The 24,285-nt window shown below is 39.2% G+C and overlaps 4 protein-coding genes across 11 annotated transcripts; 1 reads left to right on the top strand and 3 right to left on the bottom strand.

Annotated features, from left to right (window-relative positions):
• Positions 1-2,981: 2,981 nt before the first annotated feature.
• On the top strand, positions 2,982-5,903 carry LOC113689690 (protein Iojap, chloroplastic-like). Its single transcript, XM_027207429.2, has 5 exons — positions 2,982-3,379; positions 3,692-3,821; positions 4,160-4,298; positions 4,433-4,554; positions 5,523-5,903. Exons 1-5 carry the CDS (start codon positions 3,080-3,082, stop codon positions 5,624-5,626), a joined length of 795 nt encoding a protein of 264 aa, XP_027063230.1. The 5' UTR covers positions 2,982-3,079; the 3' UTR covers positions 5,627-5,903.
• A 307-nt stretch (positions 5,904-6,210) lies between these two features.
• On the bottom strand, positions 6,211-10,771 carry LOC113689673 (uncharacterized). Of its 3 annotated transcripts, XR_003448197.2 has the most exons (5): positions 10,326-10,767; positions 8,908-10,026; positions 7,293-7,676; positions 6,621-6,753; positions 6,211-6,517 (listed from the first exon to the last, which is right to left on the bottom strand). XR_003448197.2 is itself a non-coding variant. In XM_072051577.1 (4 exons), the coding sequence occupies exons 2-4, from the start codon at positions 9,953-9,955 to the stop codon at positions 6,450-6,452; spliced, it is 1,500 nt and encodes a 499-aa protein (XP_071907678.1). In that variant the 5' UTR covers positions 9,956-10,026; positions 10,326-10,771; the 3' UTR covers positions 6,211-6,449. The 3 variants fall into 3 exon arrangements, 2 of the variants coding, with proteins under 2 accessions (XP_071907678.1, XP_027063209.1); XM_072051577.1 differs by lacking the exon at positions 6,621-6,753 and having other exon boundaries at positions 10,326-10,771; XM_027207408.2 differs by having other exon boundaries at positions 6,211-6,753.
• Positions 10,772-11,372: 601 nt separating this feature from the next.
• LOC113690460 (uncharacterized) lies at positions 11,373-15,812 on the bottom strand. 3 transcript variants are annotated; one of them, XR_003448444.2, is made up of 13 exons: positions 15,406-15,812; positions 14,954-15,022; positions 14,394-14,482; positions 14,120-14,166; positions 13,947-14,027; positions 13,693-13,855; positions 13,380-13,617; positions 13,235-13,303; positions 12,423-12,536; positions 12,186-12,252; positions 12,062-12,099; positions 11,857-11,946; positions 11,373-11,724 (listed from the first exon to the last, which is right to left on the bottom strand). XR_003448444.2 is itself a non-coding variant. In XM_027208372.2 (12 exons), exons 1-12 carry the CDS (start codon positions 15,669-15,671, stop codon positions 11,658-11,660), a joined length of 1,308 nt encoding a protein of 435 aa, XP_027064173.1. In that variant the 5' UTR covers positions 15,672-15,811; the 3' UTR covers positions 11,373-11,657. The 3 variants fall into 3 exon arrangements, 2 of the variants coding, with proteins under 2 accessions (XP_027064173.1, XP_071907679.1); XM_027208372.2 differs by lacking the exon at positions 11,857-11,946 and having other exon boundaries at positions 15,406-15,811; XM_072051578.1 differs by lacking the exons at positions 11,857-11,946; positions 12,062-12,099; positions 12,186-12,252.
• Positions 15,813-17,027: 1,215 nt separating this feature from the next.
• LOC113690736 (protein NARROW LEAF 1) lies at positions 17,028-22,782 on the bottom strand. 4 transcript variants are annotated; one of them, XM_027208755.2, is made up of 7 exons: positions 22,642-22,782; positions 22,181-22,554; positions 20,385-20,904; positions 20,076-20,219; positions 18,630-18,870; positions 17,898-18,398; positions 17,028-17,693 (listed from the first exon to the last, which is right to left on the bottom strand). In XM_027208755.2, exons 3-7 carry the CDS (start codon positions 20,841-20,843, stop codon positions 17,269-17,271), a joined length of 1,770 nt encoding a protein of 589 aa, XP_027064556.1. In that variant the 5' UTR covers positions 20,844-20,904; positions 22,181-22,554; positions 22,642-22,782; the 3' UTR covers positions 17,028-17,268. The 4 variants fall into 4 exon arrangements, with proteins under 4 accessions (XP_027064556.1, XP_027064553.1, XP_027064552.1 ...); XM_027208752.2 differs by lacking the exons at positions 22,181-22,554; positions 22,642-22,782 and adding exons at positions 21,464-21,517; positions 21,842-22,085; XM_027208751.2 differs by lacking the exons at positions 22,181-22,554; positions 22,642-22,782 and adding an exon at positions 21,842-22,085.
• Between the last annotated feature and the right edge of the window lie 1,503 nt (positions 22,783-24,285).

Genomic DNA, 24,285 nt, shown 5'->3' with positions numbered 1-24,285 from the left:
ATCCATCTATTGGACTGCCGGAAAAGTAGGTTTGCTATCACTTTGGCCCATTCATATCTTCGATTTCTCATCCATTGCAGCAGCGTTGTGGCCTATAGAGTTATCTGTGATCATATTCTGGAGAATGTTTTTACTTTTTATATCCCACCCCTCGGGCCTCGGCAAATCTTTGAAACCATCCAAATCGTTGAGGGTGTGTTTATTAAAATATATAATTGGATTAATTTTGAAGTAGTCAATAATGCTTCTCCTATTAGCATCATCACTAAACTAAAAGGGCTAATTAAGTGCAGCCGGAGCCGGACGTGAAGGGGTGACCGGCCTCGAAAGAGGCAAAGGTAATTAATTAATTAATATAAGGACGGAACCATGATTTTTTTTTCTTTTTTCTTTTTGAGCTTCCCGCAAAGGATCAATTTTGCAGATAGGAATAAACAACAATTCGGGAAAATTTGACGGAACTGGGCGTCCAGAATTTGACAAGAAAAGAAAGAAAAAAAAAAACATATACCAATACTGAAAAAATTATTAGTAGTAGTAAAAGAATTAATGCATGAAATATTTGGAAGATATATGACACGGCCAAATTGTTACACACCGTGAGAAAATTCCTAAAGAACGAAAGAGGATTTTATTGATAAATTAAGTGATTTCCAATGTCTAACACAAGGCCTATTTGCTGGCTTGAATACAAGAGAGCTGAAGGGGCATATATTCATAAGCTTGAATGAATACAAGAGAGTTAAAAAAAGGAATGTGTTGTTGGTCAGGTCAATTAATTATTTTAATTATATCAATCAGTTATTATAATAAAATCATAGTCAAATAAAATAAAATCCTACCAAATCTCATCATATCTTGGCATCATGGTCCAGATGTGATCAAATATTCAGATGGTATTATTGCCATAATACTCTTCTTTCCTTCCACCCCTCCTGCGATCAATTTTGATCAAAACATCTTCTCAAATTTCTTCTGCATCAACGTAGATGATACTAGCGTGCATGTATAGGGTAAAAAATTTGAATGGTTCTCAAACTATACTATACTACATATATATATATATATATATAGTTAGTCAACTTTTAAACCTTACTCTTAAATCTGAGGGGAGTTTTCTAAAATTATCTCTAGCCAAAAGGGTGCCTTTTCCAAGCTTGAGGGACAAAAATTATACGCTTAGTAGCTGGAGGAGGGTTAAAAATCTACCTACTTAATAATTTGAGGGCCATCCTATATGTTATATGTTTATACATGGGAGCCGGGCATATCTCCATTCTTCGCCCCCGACAAGAAGGCTTGTGAGTTGTATGAATCGTGATCATCCCTTGTCAATCCAGCAAGTGATCACCGCATAATCAATTTAGCCATCACGCATGAGTAACTATAATCAACCAGGTAAGCTTTGGTTAAGATCATGCAATATGTATGCGTCTGTGTCCATAACCCAAAGATGCTTCTCAACCAAAAAAATCTGGTGATACTCGTTTGCAAATGAAATGATGCAGCAGTTGCATATCCTCCACCATCCCCAACAGTAAAAGCAGCAACGGATCAGGGAATGGCCGGATACTCCTCAAACGTGATGGCGCCTCCCCCGATCGGTTATCCGGCCACGAGAGACGGAGACAAGGCCATGATGGCCATGACCTTCATACTGCTACTGCATCCAGTAGAGGCGAAGGGTTTTGGAAAGGATGGTAAAAGTTCATTTTCTTCGACTACAGCTAGCGCATTCCTTCCTTCTTTCTCTGTACTACTACGTACTATGCAGTACCAGAAGCAAATACTACATACTAGTAGTATTTTCGTTGTGTGTATGGGGTAGTACCAAGTGCATGTATCAAACTAATAAGTTGTACCTATTATGTTGCTGCAATCTGCTGCTGCTGGGTCCTGGATTTCTGCTTCGGCGGCTAGAATTCCTGAGAAGTGCTCCTCCTATATCCCAGCATCGATCCCCTCGAATTTGAAAATAAAAATTAAGTAAAAAAAAAAATGCCCGTTCTCCTCCCGAACCGAACGACCTGCTCAGCTCCTTTATTGTTATGATGATGATGTCAATTATATTTGATGAGTGATAATTCGTTGAGTTAGCGTTACAAAATCGACTCATCGCTTCATGGTGTGGTGTGCATATGGCTTGCACCAAGAAATCTCTTAATCTTTTGCTGGGTTGTCATTATTTTAGGATTTAATTTTTTTTACCTGAAATTTGACTTTTAGAATTCGTTGCGAAATAACTTTGCCAGTTAGGCTTTCAGACAGACGGGAGAACGCGTACTTTAATCCAGAAGAAAGAAAGAAAGAAAGAAAGCAAGAAACACATTAGTAGTATTGCTTTTACCGTAATCTTATCACCGCTGGGAATTGTTTACATTTGAGGCGTTCAATTCGGGCACAAACTAAAACCACTGATCCAGGATAGTGTGTTTCTTTTCCAAATTTTTACATCTGATGCTGCCAGCACCGATTTAATCATTATTTGGGTGTCAAGTCATGAAAGGAAAGAAAAGAGAGAAGATTTTCACCTCTAGCGAATTTTAGTATGATGTATCTGGGCTCTCTCGATGAATTTATTTGTGGACACCAAAAATGTTCATCACACACTTTTTTGGCATGAGGCAGACAAAGATGAAGCAGTGACCGCCATTCCTTCCTCTAAAGGAAAAGGAAGCAATGGTTGAATCAGTTTTTATAATTGTTTATTAAGGTTAGCAATGGTTATTTATTTATTTCTTCCTTCCTCTAAAGTGTGTTTTTTTTTTTTTTTTTTTTTTGGGTTTTTCTTCAAAAAGTGAACATTACATCAACAGGCCTGACCAGAATCCAAAGCCGGTTTTTTTTGTTGTGCAAATCCAGTGTGGAAAATCCCTTTAGCCTCCTGCTGCCTGCTGCGATGATCCAATACCATCCTGGACCCCCAGAGCCCAGAAGAGGAAAGCCAGCTGCAGAAAAATAATCCAAGTATCTTCTTGGTTTCCCACCCCCACCCAAATCTCCCTCATCTGTCTCTCTGCCTCGCTTAACTCGAAATAGTTCAGGAGCTTAGCTTTATGTTACAATCATACAAGGAACCATGGAATTCAACTCCGCTCTTCTCCACCTTCCCAACTCTCTCCCCTCTTCCGCTACCTTTTCTGCAACTCTATTATCTCCCCCCGTCCACCTCCCCCGCCGCCATTTATGCATCCCTGAAGCTTACATGCTTCTTCCACTGGTGGGCCGTCCCGCAATGTTTAATTCCTGCCCGCCTCTCCTTCATCCTCATCATTGTCGTGGTGCTTATGCCTCCCTCCTGCAACTGGGCTTCTCTGCCAACCCCCAATTCTCTATTTCCACACCCTCTTTTCTATCTTCCCCTATGGCTTTCGGCTCGGTAATTCACTATTCACATCTAGTATTTACTGATACTGTTTCTCACTGCTCTTATCTTCAGCTTGTGACTACTGTTCTTCTTCTTCTTTTTTTTTTTTCCCTTTTTATTTCATGACCAAGTGTATGAAAGCTAGTTTCAAGATTGTATATGTTGATATTAATGGCCCCAATTATCATCAAGTTTTGAGACGCAAAAGCGAGAAAGCAACCATTTTGGCTGTTGGAAGAACTTCAATTCAGAACTTCTCAGACTCGGTGCTTTTTCGCTTGTTGTTGACAATCATAATGATGTGTACTAGTAGTATTCTTGCAGGATGCAAGTAGTGTAGACACTGATGATATGTTCGATGACTTGTTCAAAAAACATGGAAAGGTAATCTATCGAAGTAGCGATCACAAGTCTGCTGCTGCAGAGATAGATGATGATGCTGAAAGCTTGTCCTGTAAGCTCCCTCCCCTCCCCCCCCCCCCCACCCCACCCCACCCCCGCACCCCACCCAAAAAGAAAAAAAAAAGGTTGTCTACAGCTTTAGGCTTCTAAATTGCTGTGTCAAACGGTTGCATCAGCCATGGTTTGTCTTCAGGGCCAATGACATTACGCTCAAACCACTTCTACTCTGCTCTGCATGCCCAAGTTTTTTTTTTTTTTTTTTTTTTAATTTACCTGTATCTACCCTCCTTCTTGTAGCGTCCTCTTTTTCCTCTTAGTTTTTGGATGTTCTCCCTGTCTCTAATTGGCCATGTAACAAAGGATTTGATAGAATTTCTACCCTTTTTGTAGTTGCTGTTGCTGCAGCAAAAGTAGCAAGCGAGGTCAAGGCTGGTGACATAAAGGTCCTCTTTGTCAAACCTCTAGTCTACTGGACTCGGTTTTTTATTATTGCCACGGCATTTTCTCGGCCTCAGATTGATGCTATTGGGTATTTCTTGTTAATTTACCCGGAGCTTTTACAAATGAACCATGCATGACCAAGTGATTTTCATTACTGCTTACAGAATAAACAGAGAGTTAGTTTGAGTAATTTGAGATAGTGATTCTGTTTGTGGTATACAGGACTAAAATAAGAGACATGGCTGAGAATAAGTATGGAAGATTTGCTGCTGGGGACTCGAAATCTTTTGGAAGAGGTCCTGCCGGGGAATCAAAACCTAATTCATGGACGTTGTTGGACTTCGGTGAGTGTTTGTTGTTGATTGCGATATGATGGACAACAATCCCATAGCACTTCTTTGTCGAAAATCACCCTTGTGCAGTTCGCGTCATCATGGTTTATTTTGACACTGCATTATGTTTTCAATGAAGAATTACTAACAATGATGTTCAGGCATTTATTTATGCTAGACTATATCAAAGTTAGCTTCACATGATTTAAATCTTGATTCACAGCTAAGATATGTCACCATAAGCCAACACAGAGCTGTGCAGTAGACAGATTTAAGGTTGCTCCTTCACCACTTAGGCTTGTGCTTTTCCCTTGGAAGAATTTTTCTAGTTTTCGTGGTGGTTTTTTCTTCCGCAAGCTAAATCATTTCAAAGAATCAGCTCTGTACAATCTTGTTAAGTTTCAATAGTAGCCGCCATCAGCTTTTTGTGCCAATTCCCTTGTCTTCTAGAACTCTAGGCTGATTGACAGAACCACTTGCCTTTTCCTAGTCGTCTTCCTGAACAAGAAATGCTTTGGTTGTCAGTACCTGCGCCTACTCTGTGAGTAAGATGAATAAACAATGTCCAGAGGAGGCAATGCATCCTCCAACTAGAGAAAAAAAAATGTTGAACTAAGAACATGCTAGGGAGTAGGGATCCTATTTATAATTCCTGATTGTGGAGACCTGCTAGCGTTTTGTCATTATTTGTACCGAAGTTCAAATGAAGAACCTAGCATTTTACCCTGACATTCTGCAACCCATAATATTCATACAATTCTTCTTCTCTGTGCTTTGGCCTATGAACATGATCAGATCTTGAGAGAGGTGAGCGTGCTCTTGTGTGTTTTTGTTTTTGGGAGCGAGGGGAGGGGGGGAGGGTTGTGGTGGTTGTTGAGGTGCTTGCTGCATTCCGTCAGACATTCATTCCAAGTGCTGACCGGAAGTACTAATGTTGTTGAAGTTTCTTGAAGTATCACTTGTGTGACTCTTTTTCCCAGGAGATGTTGTGGTGCATATATTTCTTCCTCAGCAACGAGCCTTCTACAATTTGGAAGAGTTCTATGGTAATGCAACGGTTATTGAGCTACCTTTCCAAAGCTAACAACGATGTTACAGCGAAGAGGCAACCGATGATGTTCCCAGGTTACGAAATGAATCAGAGATTCTAAGAATGTCTGGCAAATCAAGAGGTAGCATGTCATCTTTGCATTGGCTATTTTGGCTTCACCACATTCTTGCGGAGCCTTTGGGAAATTCAAGCCTTTCTGCTACTTCTGTTATTAGTATTCCTTCATGTAGATGAGATCCTTGGTTCAAGTTGATTCAAAATCGGTACCCAGATATAATTCAATCCAAGAGAGAAACTAATTTAGATGTAATCAGTTTACCCTTTATATACAATTTCTGAAAGAATTGGGGAAAAATCACGTCTTAAATTGTCTTTCTATTACAGAACTGTTCATCAAGATTGAAGGTAAACGAAAGCATTAACACCCAGTCTTCGTCTGAAATCAAATTCAATTAACTTCAAAAAAAAAAAAAAAGATTTCAGGCATAACTCATAAGCGATGAAGTCCTGAAAGATCATTTTTAAATGCAGTTTCTGCATAAAGAAGGGATACCGAACCGCAAAGGAGAATTTAACTGCACTTGAAAAAAATGCCTGAAAGGGGGATCAACGTCATGTAACGTGAAGCTGGAAATTTCTCACTATTCCATATTCGCACGTTAAAACTATAAGTAACTGAGAAAAGTATCACCTTATTACAGTACAAAATGCTAGTGGTAGAATTTGAACATAGAGCACGGCAAAAGAAATGATTTGAATCTAATGCATTTCATTTTTTCCCTTAGTCTCGTATAATGGAGGGCACTTCTAACCCAACATTCTTAGGGTAATTGATGTGCATGTGACATCATAGATTTCATCGCAGAGGATACCAGCCTTTTCCTTCCCAGATACTTTTTCTTCTTTGGAGCAGATGCTTGCGACCTTCAAAGCAGATCTAAACTATCAAAAGAAGTAACTAACGGTACAAAAAGGGAAAACCCCAACAAAAAAAAAACCCTTTCTTAAACAAAATTGATGTATTTACAGAGATTCAAATTCCTATTCAATGATCAGCACATGCTGCCCCTATAGCGGACCAAGGCCCTCAAAGCAGACCCGTATTGGCCCAAAGAGTGCACACAAAACAGTCCCCTCGTTCTTAAAAGGAACATGCTTTCCTGCAAGAACAAGACATGACTCACTGTTTAGCTAGAGCTGTTTATATCAAAGGCCAGTCTCACGAAAGTTGTTTCAGAGAAAAAAAAAAAAGAGAAAAAGTGAAGTACATAGGACTTCTTCATGGAGGAGAGTTAGTGAAAGAGCTCCTCCCCCCACCCCACAAAAAAAAAAACCCCTCCTCCTTTCTCCCTGTCCATCCCTTATGCTACATTTTATTAGTACCTACAAATACATCCATGCAAGGAACACATTTCCATTTTAAATGCCCTCAAAGTTCACATATGCTTATTCCACTCCAATATTTCAGCGAGAAATTACGAGGCTTTCTCAACTTCAATTAGAAAATAATAATAATGTCAACCTAGTTGCCAGAAGACTCTAAACTCCTAGAACTGTATAAACTTTTCCTCTCTTTAACAATGGCCATTCATTGGTTAAAAGTCAATAGAAACTCAGTTTTATTAGCCATACTTAACTCATCATAAATAAAAAAAAAAAAAAAAAAACCAGTCCTGAGCACAATGCTGAGAAGACTTACAATTACAATTAGCCATGTGCTGACTTGGCTGTCCAGGTTCAATTAGACTTAACTCCATATCATGAGTTGCAGACCAACCAGGTTCATAAGTTTCAAGAAATCCAATCTTTGCCTTGTTTGGGAGATCGTGAGGGTGAACAAATGGAACTCCAGGAGGCCATCCAATCTCCATCCTTATATTTGCGCATGGACTATCAAGTGAGTGGATGTGGTTCTCACATTCCTTGAGGGTGCAGAACCGCAGCTTGATGCCCTTTTTATCAGCTATATCTTGAACCCTTTCTTTGAGAACTCTTTGGGCCTCAAGCCGTAGCCTCTTTGAAGGTGGAAGAGGTTTACATCTTGAACTATTCTTCCTCTTCTTAATAATAGGCTTCATAGATCCTGTACCAGCATTTCATCGATCCAAGGACCTGCTGTTAAAAACTACTCACTAAGATAATGGGAAAGCGGAAAAGATGCAAGTGCTACCTCATGAAATATCACAACTATTCACATCAACATTCACTGTGACCCAATATACTCTTATTTCAGAACAGGCAAAAAAAAAAACCAATATATTCCATGCTGACTTAGAAAAGGCAAGAAGATGATACATGTGAAAGTTAAAAATGATAAACAAAAAACAAAGTTCCCATTTTTTTTTAATCCTCACTCACTCTTGGCCAACTTGAAAGGTGAAGGCATTAAATAATGTAGATTCCGACTGCTGTTTTGATCCGTCCATTTTAATTACCTTGTTTCACTTTCTTTACATTTAGATAAATTCCTGACAAGCCATTTACAATCAGCTTTATAACATTAATGCAAGGCAAGCAACACGGCTCTAGATCAATCCAGCAGTAAATTCTGAGCTGGTTTATCTGGTTTTCTTTGACCAACTTGCTAAAGCAAATGGCTGCAGAAACCACATGTAAAGCAGGTTATGCTTCCTGTTCCATTCACACTTAAATCCACAGGGTGCAATAGTGTTACAAACTGTTATTCTTGTAGCAAAATTACAGGTGAATTGCCCAGCCCTCTCCTCTCAAAGTAACAGCAGTACCTTTTAATATGCCGATGATTTTAACTTAGCAATAATGGCATTTTGGAACTAAAGCAGAACTTGAAGGGAAAAGCCTCAACATGGTAATTTTGGATTAGTTGTAGCAGCCTACAGTAGAGCATGGAAAGTTACTAAAAAGGACTTGGTCCCCAAAGTCCAGGGACATCTGACTAAAGAAAAGACAAAATACTCGAAGGAAAAAAAAAACCCATGAACTGATAAACCTCAATGATATAAATAATTCATATTGCATAAAAAAATAAAGGTGAATAAGTATTTAGAGAGGTGAATAATTCATCTTTAATTTCATCTTCCTGTACTTCGAATATCACAAGATGTCCAAGTTGCAGACATCTTGTAAAAGTTTACATATCAAGAATCTACTGGGGTAAAGCATGCAAAACTTATTCAAGAATCTGCTGTGCGATTTCATTTACACAAGTCATGAAGTAAATCAATTGATGAGAAACATTTTCAGAATTTCAACACATTTGACATGCTATAACAGAAAAATAGTTGCATTATATTTCATTAAAGTTAGAGACATCAAAGCATTATGATGTTTCTCACCATCTTGAGCTGTGGGGAAAGTGAACGTTGGGAAATTGTTCCTACTGAGGACTTGATCAGTGGATCTTTGCATAAAGTCATCAACTGGTACTGGAAGCTGGAACTGGGCTTCAACCCCATGACCAGCAGCTCGCATCTCTGAACAGTTAAGGTTGGTCATGGATTTAGGCATCAGCTTAAAAGCTAAAGAGCATCGCCCAAATATGTTACCCTGTAGATTACCAATATCAGGACGATGCATTGCGGGGCTGATATATCCAGCAGTTGCTTGGTACAGAGCAAGACCAGGATACACAATAGCTTCCTGGGGACCGAGATCACCATCCACTAGGACCCAACGACCATGGAAATCCCTCACATGCAAACCAGCCTTATCTGACTTGACTAGAGTAATCAGGCTTCGATCAACCTGATGTTCTTGGTCCGAAAACATCACAAGTTGACCATCCTCTTGGGTTGTCAAATTATGATGCTGGGCTCCCTGAAAAGAAGGCCTTGCATGACAACAAACAGAGAGCACCGAGGATGATATTTCACGGTTTCTGAGGGGAACATTATCAAGTATTTCAGTAAAAGGAGAACTACGCAAGTTCAAGAAGAAGCTAATAGCATCCAGTATATCTCTTGCTGCTTTCCCAAGTAGTGCAAATATATCCAACAAGCCAGCAGGAGCGAATTCCATCTCGTTAGTCGGGTCAGCAGGAGTAAGCCCAGGTCTGAAATCATATATTTCTTGCCAGAGCTGAGGATCTGCACGATAACCAGAGGTCTTACACCACTCACGCAGATCATCAGGGTGAATCACATCAGCAGAAGGGTAAGAAGGTTTTTGGTTGAAGTAGAGACGAGCAGACTCAAGACAAGACCTCAAGAGGGCGGCATCACTTGCGGGCAGTTGGATAATAGCAGCGGAATACTGAGCTAGTGACTGAGACAAGGTCGAAACTGAGAGCTTGTAAGAATCGGACGGAAGGCCTTCAGATGGTACAAGATCACTCAGCTTCACTCGACCCAAAGCTGCTGCTGCTGCAAGTCCATTACTTGCCATGGAACTCACCCACCCAACACAGATTCCCAGCTAAACCCAAAACCAAAATCACCGATTCCCCTCTATCTAATCTGGTTACATAAGCATATATCAACAACAGGAAATTTAACTTAATGTTTTGCCAAATAAACACTACTTATTTTATTTTATTTTATGTACTTAAAATTATCTTTTTCTATACGATGGTAACATTTCCAGAATTGTAAGCAGCATTTCTGAAGAATCAATTTGCGCACCACATTTCTAAATGAAGAAATTAAAAAAAAAAAAAATCCAACGAGGCCCGCCTAATTAATCAATACAAGCATAAGTAATGCACAAACAAAGGAGAAAAAATACGGAGGCATGAAGAGAAATTAAGCTAACTGACCGGTATAGGAATCATTTATCTAGGGCTGGTTAAGAATGGAGTGGGAGAGATTAGAGGGACAACTCCGAGTGAAGTGGAAAAATCACGAAGGATAGGGTGAAGCTTATTGTTCAACCATCCGTCCCCAACCAAGCTGCTCCTGCTTAAACGATGTTCATCAGTGGATTCTCTTCTTTTTCTCCAGTTGAAGACAGGCTCATCTAAAATTTTTTTTTTTTTTTATCTTCTTTCCCTTTTTTTTTTTTTCCTTCCTCCCTCTAATTTTCTTTGCCCTACTTTTTTTTAAAAATTTTCTTTATCCTACGCTCAATTCTTTTTCTTTCTTTTTTATCCTGAAAATTTTCTGCTCAAGGAAGTTTTTCCTCAACATTCCAATAGTTTTATCCATTTAGGAGCGTTCAACAAATGGGTATGAAATGCAGGGACAGGCATTAAAGTTCACGATGCACATCTCTATTGTTTGACAAACTAATCTAGAAATACAAGTGTTAGATTCTTTTCTTAAAAAAAAAATTAAAAAGAAAAGAGAAATTTAAAATTTCTCTTTAGATCTTAAGTCCCCTCGACGCTCATTAATTAATTATAGCTTGAATTTCAAATTAATCAACTCTTTAATAAAATAAAATTCATTTCACAACCAAACAAATGTGGAGGGATTATAGTTAAATTTCTATAAATTAATAATTTTAAAACCATACATATTTTATGAATTTAAAAAGATATTAATTAGTTAGTAATTCATCAATTTATCTCATACACTTGCGTTTCAAAAAAAAATGCTCATTTAATCAACTAATATTTTATTTTATCTTATAAAAATATGAATTGTTCAATCAGTAAAAGGGAGGCGAAAGTCTAAATGGGTAAGCTCATACTGCGAGTGGATTTTAAATCGGCTTCGAGCAATCAGGTTGACTAAGGGATGAATATAAGAGTGCATCTATTTATCAATTGTATTAAACGGCCTTCAATACTCTGTAAGACTCGCTTAAAACCACACGATGAGAACATTACCACGGATGAAAATTAATTGCTGTACCGAGACGGTGCAAGAAAAATGCTTTTAGTTCGCATAGAAATGCATACACATATTTTCCTCTTAGCTGTCAAAAGTGATGAAAATTAAACATAAAATCCACTCAACCACTGCCCACGAGTGGCCTAATGCACGCACCCAATGATCATAATATTAACCACAAGAAAACCTCCTAAAGCTACCACAGGGGCAGGTTCAACCATCCTCCTCAGCATGCACGTACTCTGGAGCAACCTTACACCATCACAAGATGAGACAGCATGGTAGAAGTGACGAAGAAAACAACCCTGCAGACTTCAGGGCTTACGAGGTGGCGAACCACTTGTTCCACTGCTATTACTTGAGCTTCTACCCCTTAAAGGCCTAAGAGAGAGACAAAATCAGAAAATTACCACGGATTTAAATAACAGTACAATATCATTGATGTTCCAGCTAAGCCAGCTGACGACTGCTTAAATTTAATATATGTAAAACGACGTTGATCGAAGTAGTCACCTGATACCACAGTTATACTGTGATGGCATGAATATTGGTGACCAGTAACTACACTAAATATAGTCCCTCTCCTTTCACTATGGTGATGTGCTTAATGATATATAGCATAAAACAGTCAGTCTCATATGCAATGTTCCAACAATAACTTTGAACGCAGAAGAAAATCTCAGATTAAGTTATCACAGGCAAAAACACAAATAACTACCTTCTTGGGCTGCGACTCCTCGATGCTCTCCTGGGCCCCTGCAAGAATCATTTGATACACTTTAACTAACATATTTGATCAAGTCAAACTTTTGAAATCAAAGACATGGCACATACACACACACCTTGCGAGGACTAGGAGATGATGAGTAGGATGATGATCTTGCACGTCTGACAGGGGGTGCACGGCCTCTGTTCAACATTGCATGCATCAAAAGTAACAGAAAGTAACAGCAATTACTCTAGAAGCTACCCACAAATAGCAACAAAAGAAATAAGGAAAATCAAGAAGGGAAAAAAATCAGCTTATTAGATTAGCATGTCTAAATAAGAAAAAGTACAAGAAATCATGCGTAACTCACCTCCTTGGAGACAATGATCTCGAAACTGAACGAACAGGCCTACGAGCAGGAGAACGGCTGCGTCTGCGACCGACTGGTGAACGTCTAGGAGGTGTTCGACCTCGACGGGGGGAACTAGAAAATAACCAATAAAAACTCAAGAAAATATTTACACTAAAAATGAATTCACTATGAGGCATGAATCATGGTTCAGTCCAACTCCACAGAATAACACAATTCACAAATTTTTTTTCTTCCCTACGAAGCTGACTTAGATTCTTTACTCCCCCTCAGTACTGACTTCTATTGCTAGTACTTCAAGAAGGCTTAGCAGCTTAATGGTGAATTCAATTTTCTCAATGTACCCTCCCCAAAATTTCTCCATCTACCAATGACAGTAAAGCTTCGTTAACAACAATGCCACTTCTTAGACTAGGTGAAATGCAAAACGATTCAAAGAAAAACACTTACTTAACCATTTATTGCATCTTACAAGATACATTCAATAACTAAATACTCATGTATATCAAAGTCATAACATATACTAATCCTGACAGCTAAAATTCTGTGTAGAGATGCATTCAACACAGATAACCTCAACCCAACAAACCTGAAAAAATACCATCAAGCAATTGGGCATCAATTTAGAAAAAACTAAAATAATAGGTGTTTCAACAATTTGCATTCCTTACAGATTATTAGATCATTAGAGCATCCCCAAATTTAAAAAAAAAAAAGGAGCAGATAACATGTTCTCTTTACAGATTATTATATCAAAACCATATCATATCAAGAGAAAAACAGACTTCCAGATAGACACTAAATTTGTTTACCGTCTTCTGGGAGGAGGAGGAGGAGAACGTCTTCGCATAGGACTACCACGTATCCTTCGGGGAGAAGCCCTGACGAGATACAACATAGAATAAGCTGCAAAGAAGCCTCACAAGAGATAAGTAAAGCTGTTAAAAAGTAGCTAACCTCGGAGGTGAACGGTATCGTCTGGGAGGTGAGGAGGGTGAACGACCTCTGGCAGGAGATGCAAGGCGTCTCCTAGGAGGAGGCGAAGCAACTCGTCGATAAGGGGAATCTGGTCTACGACGACCAGGAGAGTCTGCACGTCGACGAGGAGGAGAATCAAGCTCACGTCTAGGAGATCCTCTTCGCATCGCTGGAGACCTCCTCCTCGGTGGCGAGGGGGGTTTCCGACGAGGGGATGCTGAGCATCATATAAATCATCAGTACCTAGTTTTACAAATCAACAGCAAAAATTTTCTTCAAAAAACCAGAATACCTTCTCTTGGCCGCTTCAGCCCGTCTTTGTCCAAGTCACGCCCAGCACTATCAGCTTTAGAAGCATCTCTTCTAGATGTCGAAGCAACAGCCTTGGGAGGGGAAACCTTCTTCCTCTCAGGTAAAGTGAATTTGGCATGAACAACTTTCCCATCAATCTGGGCCTGAATTAACACCGATTACAGCATAAGTTCAGGGAACATAAATTTTTAGTCAGGAACAAATTTTAGCAAAGGATTCATCAGAAATCCATACTCCATCCATGTACAACTGAGCTTTCTCAGCATCAGTTCTGTTCTTAAATTCGACATATCCAGAACCTTTTGAAATGTTAACCTGTAAATAAGAATGGTCATTGTTTACATTTAAAAGGGAAGAAGCATTAGTCATGCACCGCAAAAACAAAATTCAGAGTGGCAGGCACGTACCGCATGGTCTATTACCAGCCTCACATGCACAACTTCACCAAAATTACCTACAATGTAGGGAGCAGAAGAAATTAGCCACCTATAAGCCACAAATCACATAACAATTAGCATGACGTTGCCACTAGACAAATGAAAATCATTCCATTGCTTAAATGTTCCTTATGGTTGTTACACTATCTGTTTTTCCCTTTTCTCTTCTACTCTTTTCAAATAAATGTTGGGTGGTAAAACTCAACCAAAGAGAGAAAGACACCATTAGATGTGACGACCATACCAAATATTTCTTTCAGATGGCTTTCATTGACATTCCTGGTGAGCTGATCAACATGAATTGTTAGTGACTCAGGGACTGGAGATGCTTTCCTGAAATCCTTATCAGATTTAAAATTAGAAGACAAAAAGATACTTGAAAGAAAAGTACAAATAAATCTAGGTAACTAAATCCCAAATGGCACAAGGTAGTGGCACATATAAAAAAGGAGTAACCAAGAGCAACAAATTGATAACTAATTTTGGAAACAGTACATGATACCCCACCCCAAAAAAAAAAAGACAAGAAAAATGTTCACACAGGAGGCTATTAATGCATTTGGTATGGCCAAGCAAACAATTCAAAAGGGCTAAACTGAAAAGTGAATCAAACTCAGGTAGAAGCACCGAGATAAATTTAAAAAAAAAAATTACCAAAGAAGAGTATGAACGAGTGAAAAACGTAATAGATAGTCAATACTTAACATCAAGACCATTTGGCCAAGAAAAGTGACAAGACAAACCCAAAATGATGCCTTTAAGAGGTTGCATTCCCACCAAACTAAACAGCGTAAACCATATTACCTTGGAGGTGGTGAAACTTTCTTAGACTGCGGAGGTGGAGATCGACCACGCCTAGCTCCTTCACCCGGACTGGCACAGAAGAGATTGATCAGAAAAAATCACGACAGTCATTGCGTACTACAAAGAAACAGTGCTAAAATAGCATTGAGAAAATGATTGTAAAATTACTACATGGCGTAAACAAACCCCCCCCCCTCCTCCCAAAAAAAAAATGAAAAAGCACTTATCATCCAACTAAAAGATTAGCATAAGGTACAAGAACCCCTCACCCCAATGAAGAAAAGAATCAAGAAATATTGAATATATGCGTATGCCTCATTTCCTACTTCCGCTGACAAAGTAACGCAGGACAGTGAAAAGGAAATTAGCTTAGCCATTAACTTTTGAAAATTCTGCAGGAAAAAAAAGAGTATGTATACAGCACAGAAAAAGAGCGGGAAGCGGAGGGAGACCTTTTCCGCTGGGGAGGTGGACTAGGGCTACGAGAACTGCCGCTACGAGAAGGAGAAGACGAAGAAGAGATGGATTTAGAGAGAGAACGGGAACGGGAGCGCGACCGAGATAGAGAACGAGAGCGGGAACTAGAGCGAGAGTCGGAGCCGGAGTAGGAGCGCGAGCGAGACCTTGACCTAGATGGAGAGCGAGAGCGGGAACGTGATGAAGAGCCCGAACCAGAGCCCGACGGTGTAGCCGGTCGGCCTCGGTCTGGTTTCGCCATAACTTAGCGGTGACTTAGGAATTGCTCTCTCTTAGATAAACCAAACAAAAACCCTAGACTCAGAAAATACAACGGGTTGGGAATTGGGAGGGGATGACGAATTTTACGTTTGGTTCAGCTCAGCTACACCAGCCGAGTCTTTGGCATTGGAAGGCTAAAATGCTTCCAGCTTGGGCTTGTCACTTAAATGACCCATACATGTACTACTTATGTCCGGCCCAGATATAGCCCACTGTCACGTGGAAAACTTTTGTTCCTCTTTTTATTTTTTCCGTTTTGGTTTTCTGTTCCCTCTTTTCCATGCATTATTATAGAGATTCATTTTCCTCCATACAGCATACACACGTGTAGGGGTGGCAATTCGGGTCCAAATCAGGTTGGCGGGTCGGGTTCGGATCAACCCGTCAGAAAATCTGTTGACCCGAACTCGACCCGCCAACCCGTGACGGGTCAGGTATGCTGATCCGAACCCGAAAATTTCAGGTTGACGGGTTGGCGGGTCGACCCGAAATTACCCGAAACTTAATTTTAATTTATTAATTTATCACTGTAATTTCTAATAAAATCAATTTCTCACAAAACTAATTACATAATCAAGTAATAAAAATTTAAATAAATAATTCCAAACCAAATCTAAAATAAATTAAACACCGTAAAAGTGTTTTATCCCAAACAAAATATAAAATAAATTAAAACAATATAAAAGTAAAAAATAATATAATATATTATTTGTCCAAATATAATAATTTCAACTTCACACAAATTAAATAAATTCATTTAGGATTAAGTAATTAATGCCTTTGAAAAAAAGAATAACTTAGTTTAGTTAGATTAAATTATTTTTATGTTTATTAAATTATTTTTAATTCGTAAACGGGTCATATCGGGTCATATCAGGTCACCACGGGTTGACCCGAAATCGACCTGTTTTCTTTTCGGATTCATCTGGTCCAACCCGATTCTGACCCGAATTCCCGAAACCTCAACACAAACCCATTAATTTCGTGTTAGGTTCGTGTCGTGTTTTCGGGTCGTGTCGAAAATTGCCACCCCTACACACGTGGGCACAAAAGACAAAAAAAAAAAAAAAAAAAGTGCATACTTACTCACGCCACACGTTACGGAAATGATGATAGAAAATTAGAAGAAGCAAATTAATTGATCTTCTCTTTTCTTGAATGCGCTGTTAAAAATGTTTTACACAATTACAAGAAATAGGTGACTTTTTTTTTTTTTTTTTTTACATTAGAATAAAATGCTTTCGTAATAAATGTTTTAAATAGTCGTGCCAAAGAGGGCACGCGTTTGTTAAATTGAAAGGAAAGAAGCAAAATCTATCTATTTACCGTACGGCAATTTGAACGTAAATTCTAAATTCTTTAACGGTCATCCCGGTCTCGGGGATTGTTTCTCTCAAGTCCTGAACATTTTTGTTGGGACAGATGCCGGCTTCACCGTGCATTTTTATCAGTCCATTCTCAGCTCGGAGAATGTTAAAGCGACGAGGGTGGCGAGCAAAAAGTTTGCATTTTACAGAACCATCGAGCATGCATGAGAGAAGTCAGGGGACCAGTGCAGAGAGAGTACAATGAAAAACTCAATTTGGTTCTTGTGCGCTTGGTGAAGGCTCAGACCGCCTTCTCTTAGGTTCATTATCGCCCAATTGCAGCGAAAACCTGATATCCTCGTCGGAACCATTCCACAAGGCAGACAGATTCTCCGATACAGGCCTATCTTGTAGATCATCTCGGTGAAGTGGGGAACGCCCGCTCGATGTTCCAAAAATGAATTGATGTTCCACACTTGGACCAACGTTCGACCCATCTTCTGATAGAAATGCAGCTTCTACTGGTGATGAATTCATATCTGGGCAACACGCACCATCTTCCAAGGGGATTTGTTGAATGCGGAGCCCCAAAGGCTCTGATTTGTCCTTTGGGAGCATTACATCTGGTGGCGAAGAGTCTCCTACAGTCGAACCAACTACCGTTGCTGAAGCAGCTCTTTGTTCTTGCACTGCAACTGTGCCACAAAGAATGAGTGAGATTGAGACTCCTTCCCTGAACTAGGGGAATTTCTAAGAAAAACAAATAGTAATATGACAGCACAGATGAGTACAGTTGTCACTTCTCTGGATCTTTCACATTTAGCATGCGTCAGGACTGCACAGATGCAGGTGATGTCTGACGGTGTACAACAAAATTCACATAGGATAGGACTACGAACCTTTCAGCGCTTCATTCGTAGTGAGCAGATCAAGTTCAAGAAAATTGAGTAGCCGCCCAAGATCAACCCCACTAGTCCAGTTCTCTGGAGCTTGACCAACTTTTAGTTTTAGCCTACCCCTGTTGGCAGTTCCACCCCAAATGATTCCAATTGGTCGCGGCTTCTCTCCATCCTCCCCTTTCAGAATTATAAGACTTCCACTATCTCCTTCAAGATCAAATGTCTGTTGGTTCTCGCCAACCACAAGAAAGTCAGTCAAGAAGCATATCCCTTTTTCGTCATTGTACTCGAGAGCATATGCCAATACAGTCCCATTGGTCAAACCCGAACTCCTTCCTACCTTTGTCACTTGTTTCCCAATAAGACTGCTGATTGGAGATTGCAAGTCTATAATCTTCACATCTCCAATCTCTCCTATGCCTTTAACAGAAGTAGTTACAGCAGTCATGTCAAAATCGTCACTGAAAGGAATAAATGCACCATCTGCTCTCACAAATGTCTCTGCAAACGGACCAAATTTTGTGTGTATATATCAACTAAATATGCCCAAAATAATCTTCAACCAATTCACTGGTGTTTTTTCACAAAGGCATGCATTGCATATCATGCAGTAAGAAAGCAAAAGCAATCGGTATGTTAGAGAGTTGAGAAATTAGTTGCGGAAAATATACACAGCAAGAAACCAGTAGCACCAGCTTTAAGGAAGTATTACTTTCATTAGCACATCCCTACCTGGATTTATTCCGGCAAAGATGCCATACCAAAGGTCATCCCTAATGAATGAAGTGGCTCTCTCAACTGCACCAAGATACACCCCAGGTCCAAGAGTGGGAGGTAAAGGATGAAACATCTTCTGATTCGGGTAATCTAAATCAACGGCAACATGCCGGTTAGTGAGAAAACCAATTTGCCGATTGCCCGTTTGGCTCCTAACAATAGCACCCAAGGTTCCGTAGGTCTCTTGACTAGCAACCTAATCAACTTATCAACACATATTTAGAAAATTGTCCAGTAATATGAACTTAACTTTTAGAATAAGAACAATAAAAAAAAGATTGCGAGTAACAAATAGGGGTTTCATGAAAATTAAAACAAGAAATTACAAAAGGAAGGATAAGTATATATGACTTCTTCCCAGCTGGATCTCCAGAAGCAGGTGTCTTGGCAGAAACTTCCATCTTGTCCCTCACAGATTTTAATAATTAATATTACCCCACAACCTTCAATGCCTCCAACCAAATCAATCATTTGTTGATGGAACACGACAGCAAGAGAGCAATTTCCAAATATATTCGACAAGAATGCAAAGGAAAGCTACAAGCTGAGGATACATTTTTACATAAACAATACCTGATACTTTACTGGACACTCTTTAACACATTTACTGCACTAGATTAGAATGCGTTTTAAAACTATGAAGTTGAAAAAGATAAGAGAACCTCCAGGAGGTTGAAGTAGTCATCATTTTGTCAATTTAAGCAATAAACAGCGAGAACTTCCAGCCTACATACTTGAAACGAAAAAGTAGCTAGATAAATGAAACTACTTGGCTGTAATAAGTTTGCATGTATTAGTTAAAAAACTTGGACTACTAAATTTTATAACAATTTCTGCTGTAAATTTGTTGTGAAACTTTTTATGTACTTTTAGAATTTAAAGGCCACCCCTAAGGGAAGGCAGAGGTTTCCTGCAGCACATTTCCACAGGGGAAAATAACAATTCTACTCGTATGGTTGAACCTACTTGAAAATGGTGCGAGCACCACACTCCTTCCCAGTCATCCAATAAGCTGATTGCTCCAATACGCTCCTTCCCTAGTCTATGATGAGCTGATTACTCCAAAATGCATCACTATCATGAAGCAGCTCAAGATGCAACATTTCTTTTACGTATGAAGGTCTAAGATTAAATATTAACAACAAAAAGAAAGATTTGTCAAATCAGAAATGTCCAATGAGAAAAATTTTAGTCACAAAGCTGTTTGGATTCATTAACTTGCATAGGTACTGCAGAGAAAAACAACCGTTGGAAAGTTCAAACATAGTATTCAACATAGTAGGGGAAACATCTAGTTAAAAGCACACTCTTAAGGATGTCCCTTTTTATCCCCACAGAGAACAAGAAGGAAGCCAAAAATTGTAAACAAAATTGGCATGTGGATACAGAGCTTGAGCACACCTGAGAACCCGAACCAACACATGGATCACTTCCCCGTAGGTCATCTACTATTTCAGTGTACAATTGTTCCTTAGGTGTTGGCTCTGGTGCACCAAAATATGAAAATTCCACAACGTCCACATCACACCACACTCCTCCTGGTCCCTGAAGAGACACGACCTTTCAACTTTAGAACAAAGAGCCGGACAATCAGGACAGCTGTGAGTGTGTGTGTGTGTGTGAGAGAGAGAGAGAGAGAGGCAATGAGTTCACGAACTATAATGAATAAACACTGAAAAGAAGCAGAGAACATAAGTATCACGCCATCACCTCCAAGGCAGTAGGCAGACACTGAATAGGGGTTAGCCATTGCTTATGAACCTTCCTAGATACAAATACCAGTATTGCAGGAATGTCTGTCAAAACGCCTCGTCGGATACGAAACCCAATAGCTGTGCCAAGACTGTAACAGCGAAGGATTTTGCTGTGAAACGCCCTGATAGTCATAAGCTCAAGTAACGAATTTGCTTGTTGCCCTTCTGGAAGTCGTCCAAGAGTTTCAGGCAAGACCCCTTTTTGTAGGTTTGCAAAATAATTTGCCCTCTCTTCAGATGCATCATTTAATCGACTAGGCCACGAGAAGTAAGCAGCACTGCTCTCACAGTGCTGTCCAGCTGATGCATAAGGTTGTAGTGTTGGCAGACTAAATGATGGCAGATTGGAGTGACTACAACAGTTCTTCTCGAGGTCCAGTGCTGATTCTTCAGATGGGATCGAACCTGAGTACATATTCAACCTCGTTCTTGATCTAAACCTTCAACTGGGAGAAAATCGACAAGAAGAAAGATTCCTGCAAAGTAATGAAACTTAATATAACCAAAATCAACAAACAAAAAACAAAATAGAAAAACTTGTTGGTTTTAGATTAAACATCTTCATACACGATGTGGATTATACAGCAGCAATGATGTTGACATGATAAACTTGGTATAAACAACACTAAAAGAATGCATGAACAGGCAATACAATGCTTTCTACCCAAACAGTTAAGCTTCATCCTTGAGTAAATATTTGCTTTATCAAGTTGACAACAAGGACAGTGAATAATTGCTTTTCAGGAAAAGAAAGAATGAACAGTAAGTCTGGAGACAACCCTGATGTGAAGCACAACTTTCACCCAGTAGACATCCTTGATTGCCTAATCATAATTCAGGTTCGACCAAAATGCATCCTTTTCCAAATCCCCAAATTTCTTTTGCAACAATATACAGAAAAACCAGCAACGAAGTAGTATTCCGAAAGACCAATCCTTAATATATATATATATATATAGAGTGTGACATACTATGAGTAAGAAAATGACCTTTAGGTTTTAGAACAACAGAATAAACACAAGATAACCAACTAACCGAACAATCGACTACGTTAGAAACCAGGCCTCATGCAAATCAAAGGTTCTGCTCCTGAATTATAATGGAAAATACAAAGTTAGACACAAGACAGCCAAAAAGGCCTGAACTTTGCATTTTCGTATCAAGCCACTGCGCAAACAAAACCCCCCAACCCCCACCAACAAAAAAAAAAAAATTTTTTAAAAAGAGGCGTGAAAATAGATATAATATAATGACAAAATCAAACCAGAAAAATAAAACCATGTCGTTGACAAAACATTAGCATGAAAGGTATTGCTGGCTAAACCCTTTTTCCTTAAAGTTCAAAACTTTTTATTAGCGATTTGAAAAGAAATGCATAAGCATGCTGAAACATAGCAGATTCAAGAAAATTACCCGCAAGTTTAAAAAGAATTATAGAAAAGATTGAATGACCAGGACAACTGACTGAAATTTAGACTTTAATCAGCACCACAGCTTGGATGAATCATGAATTGCAAGTTGCAATGAAGCCCAATTGAGGAAAGCAGAGCAATTCAATGCAGAAAGCGCAAGAAATGAGGAAAGCAAAAAAGACACAGGCTTTGTCTCTCAGTAGTGCACTTTGGGAGAAGGGAGTGAGTGAGAGAGCACTACTGCGTTTCTTAGTGCTTTTATGTTTTTCTTTTTTGGGTGTTGGGGGGTATAAATAAATAATCGTGCATGAGCGATTGCATCATGACTATGTGGTCTGACCTTTCTTTTTACGTTTGAGCCGTCCGATGTAAGTCGTTTGACCAATCATGTTTCTCATTGCAAATCATTTTCCCAGTACAAACTTCTTTGAACTCATTTTGCTTTCAGGGCATATTTCCCGATAAAAACCTATTCTAACAGTAGTATCAAACCAACTAAAGAGATCTCCAGAGTCCAGCCATCTTCTTCTTCATCACTCCTCTGACCTGTGCATCACAAGAAACAACAGAAAAATGCATTTTATGCAGCACAAGGAAAGCATGTAAATGCATCTAAGAAATCTGAGATGACCGAGAAAATCCAAAGCATGCTTCGCCAATTCATCTAAGACATTGGTTGGCCGAACGACCAATGTCTTCTTGCAAATCATCAAGCTGTGCAGCAAGACACTCGACAACATCAATCATCAAGCCCCTAAAAAGCGTGGCAGCATAAATTTATTCATCAGCGTGGCAGCACACCTGAAAGGTTCCGGAGAATCTTCACGAATGTAGGTGGCTCTCTCTTCTCCAAAGCCTTGCAGATGAATATCGGATTCAACTAGATTTCTCTCTCAAAAAGCACGCGCTTTATTACATGAAGGAAGCCCACCAACCTAACATATAGTAACAACTCGACTTGTTCATAATATTATTGTATTTGAATCTACTTCATCGCCAGCATGCTTAAGCTATTATTAGTCGTAAGTATGACTCTTGGGAGTGAATGTATATACCTTTTTTTTAACTTAAAGCATCCTCCATGCGCTAATTGTATACGTACTATTACAGTTGAATGCATGACACATATGTGAAATTTAAATTTTAAATTATATATCATATTTTTAATGATGAAAGCGCATGCATTATTAATTAATTAATGTATAAGAGATTAATCCTTAAACAAATGCATTACATCTTGTTCAAGTTCACTAAACTTTTGCTGCCGTTCCCCACTGGATCCTCCCAAATTTCCCCGTCACAACCTCGGGTGACTCACATATTGATAGCGCCACGACATATTTGTCCCAACATGCTATGTCCGTCCCACGGATGGGCTTTGGCTTGAGCTGTAAACAATACCTTTGCTGGGAGGAAAGGGCAAGTTCTGATCAGATGGGTCGAGCACAATCACCTCACCTCAAAATGGACCTGTGGCTCCATGTAAACCTTGCCAGCCCACTTATATATATTAGTGCTAAAGGTCCATACTATATATGTGTAATTTAGAATTTTTTTTTTTTGCAAATTAATTTTACATAAAATTTTTATTACTATAGTAAATTGTGACATTTTAACCTTTTTTTCCCATCAAATGGAGATTATTTTGGTAGTTACAATGTTTATAGGCAGTTATTTTATCAATACATATATATATATATATTTGGATAGTTATGATTAAAAATAATTACCGCATAGTTGTTTTAGCAATTGAAGTGTAGTTAGTAAAGTAATAAGTGATCTTTATGACAATAAAGTTGAAAGTATGTAAAATGACAAAAAGTGCTCACTCCAAATTCCCAACCTCTCCCTTTACTTTATATATAATAAAGATATATTTGTTGGAGAAACAACTATTCTCACTATTGGCTACTGTCATTGCAACACATTAGTGTTTAATGACATTGAAATTGGCCCTTTTAGACTTTCGTCCGATCAAAAAACGATCTTTTTTTTATATTTATTTTACGTCGACATAGAATTCCTTCTGGTATCCGATTCAATTGGCAATCACACTCAGTCAAGTGAAACGTTTAGCTCTACTATGGCGAGATTTTCTCTGTACACTTCAGAGAACCGACACTGAAGAAGCACGAAACTTCTCCGGGTAGAGCTGACCTGATAAGCTCGGAGTGCTGATGGAAGAGCTCGTCCCAAGCCTGCAAAACAGAAAGAAGTGATCTCACAAAGGGGGCCCCGAGGTGGTCCCCGAGGGCACTCCGACGGTCAAATTAGTTTTCCGGTGAGTAGGATTCACGGGAAGTAGTAACAACCGAGGATAATTTGCCTATAGCGAGCGTCCCTTGGGCAATGGGTGTGTAGCACTATTTATACCTGGGCCAGAGTCCGACCTCCGTACGTTCCGAGACCTTCCTGATATAATCTCAATCCCGCGCCGAGCGGGAT

This window comes from Coffea arabica, chromosome 5c (assembly GCF_036785885.1).
Source record: "Coffea arabica cultivar ET-39 chromosome 5c, Coffea Arabica ET-39 HiFi, whole genome shotgun sequence".
In the NCBI taxonomy this organism is placed as follows: Eukaryota; Viridiplantae; Streptophyta; class Magnoliopsida; order Gentianales; family Rubiaceae; genus Coffea; species Coffea arabica.
The sequence above is the reverse complement of the archived record's forward strand: the minus strand, read 5'-3'. Positions and strand labels throughout refer to the sequence as shown.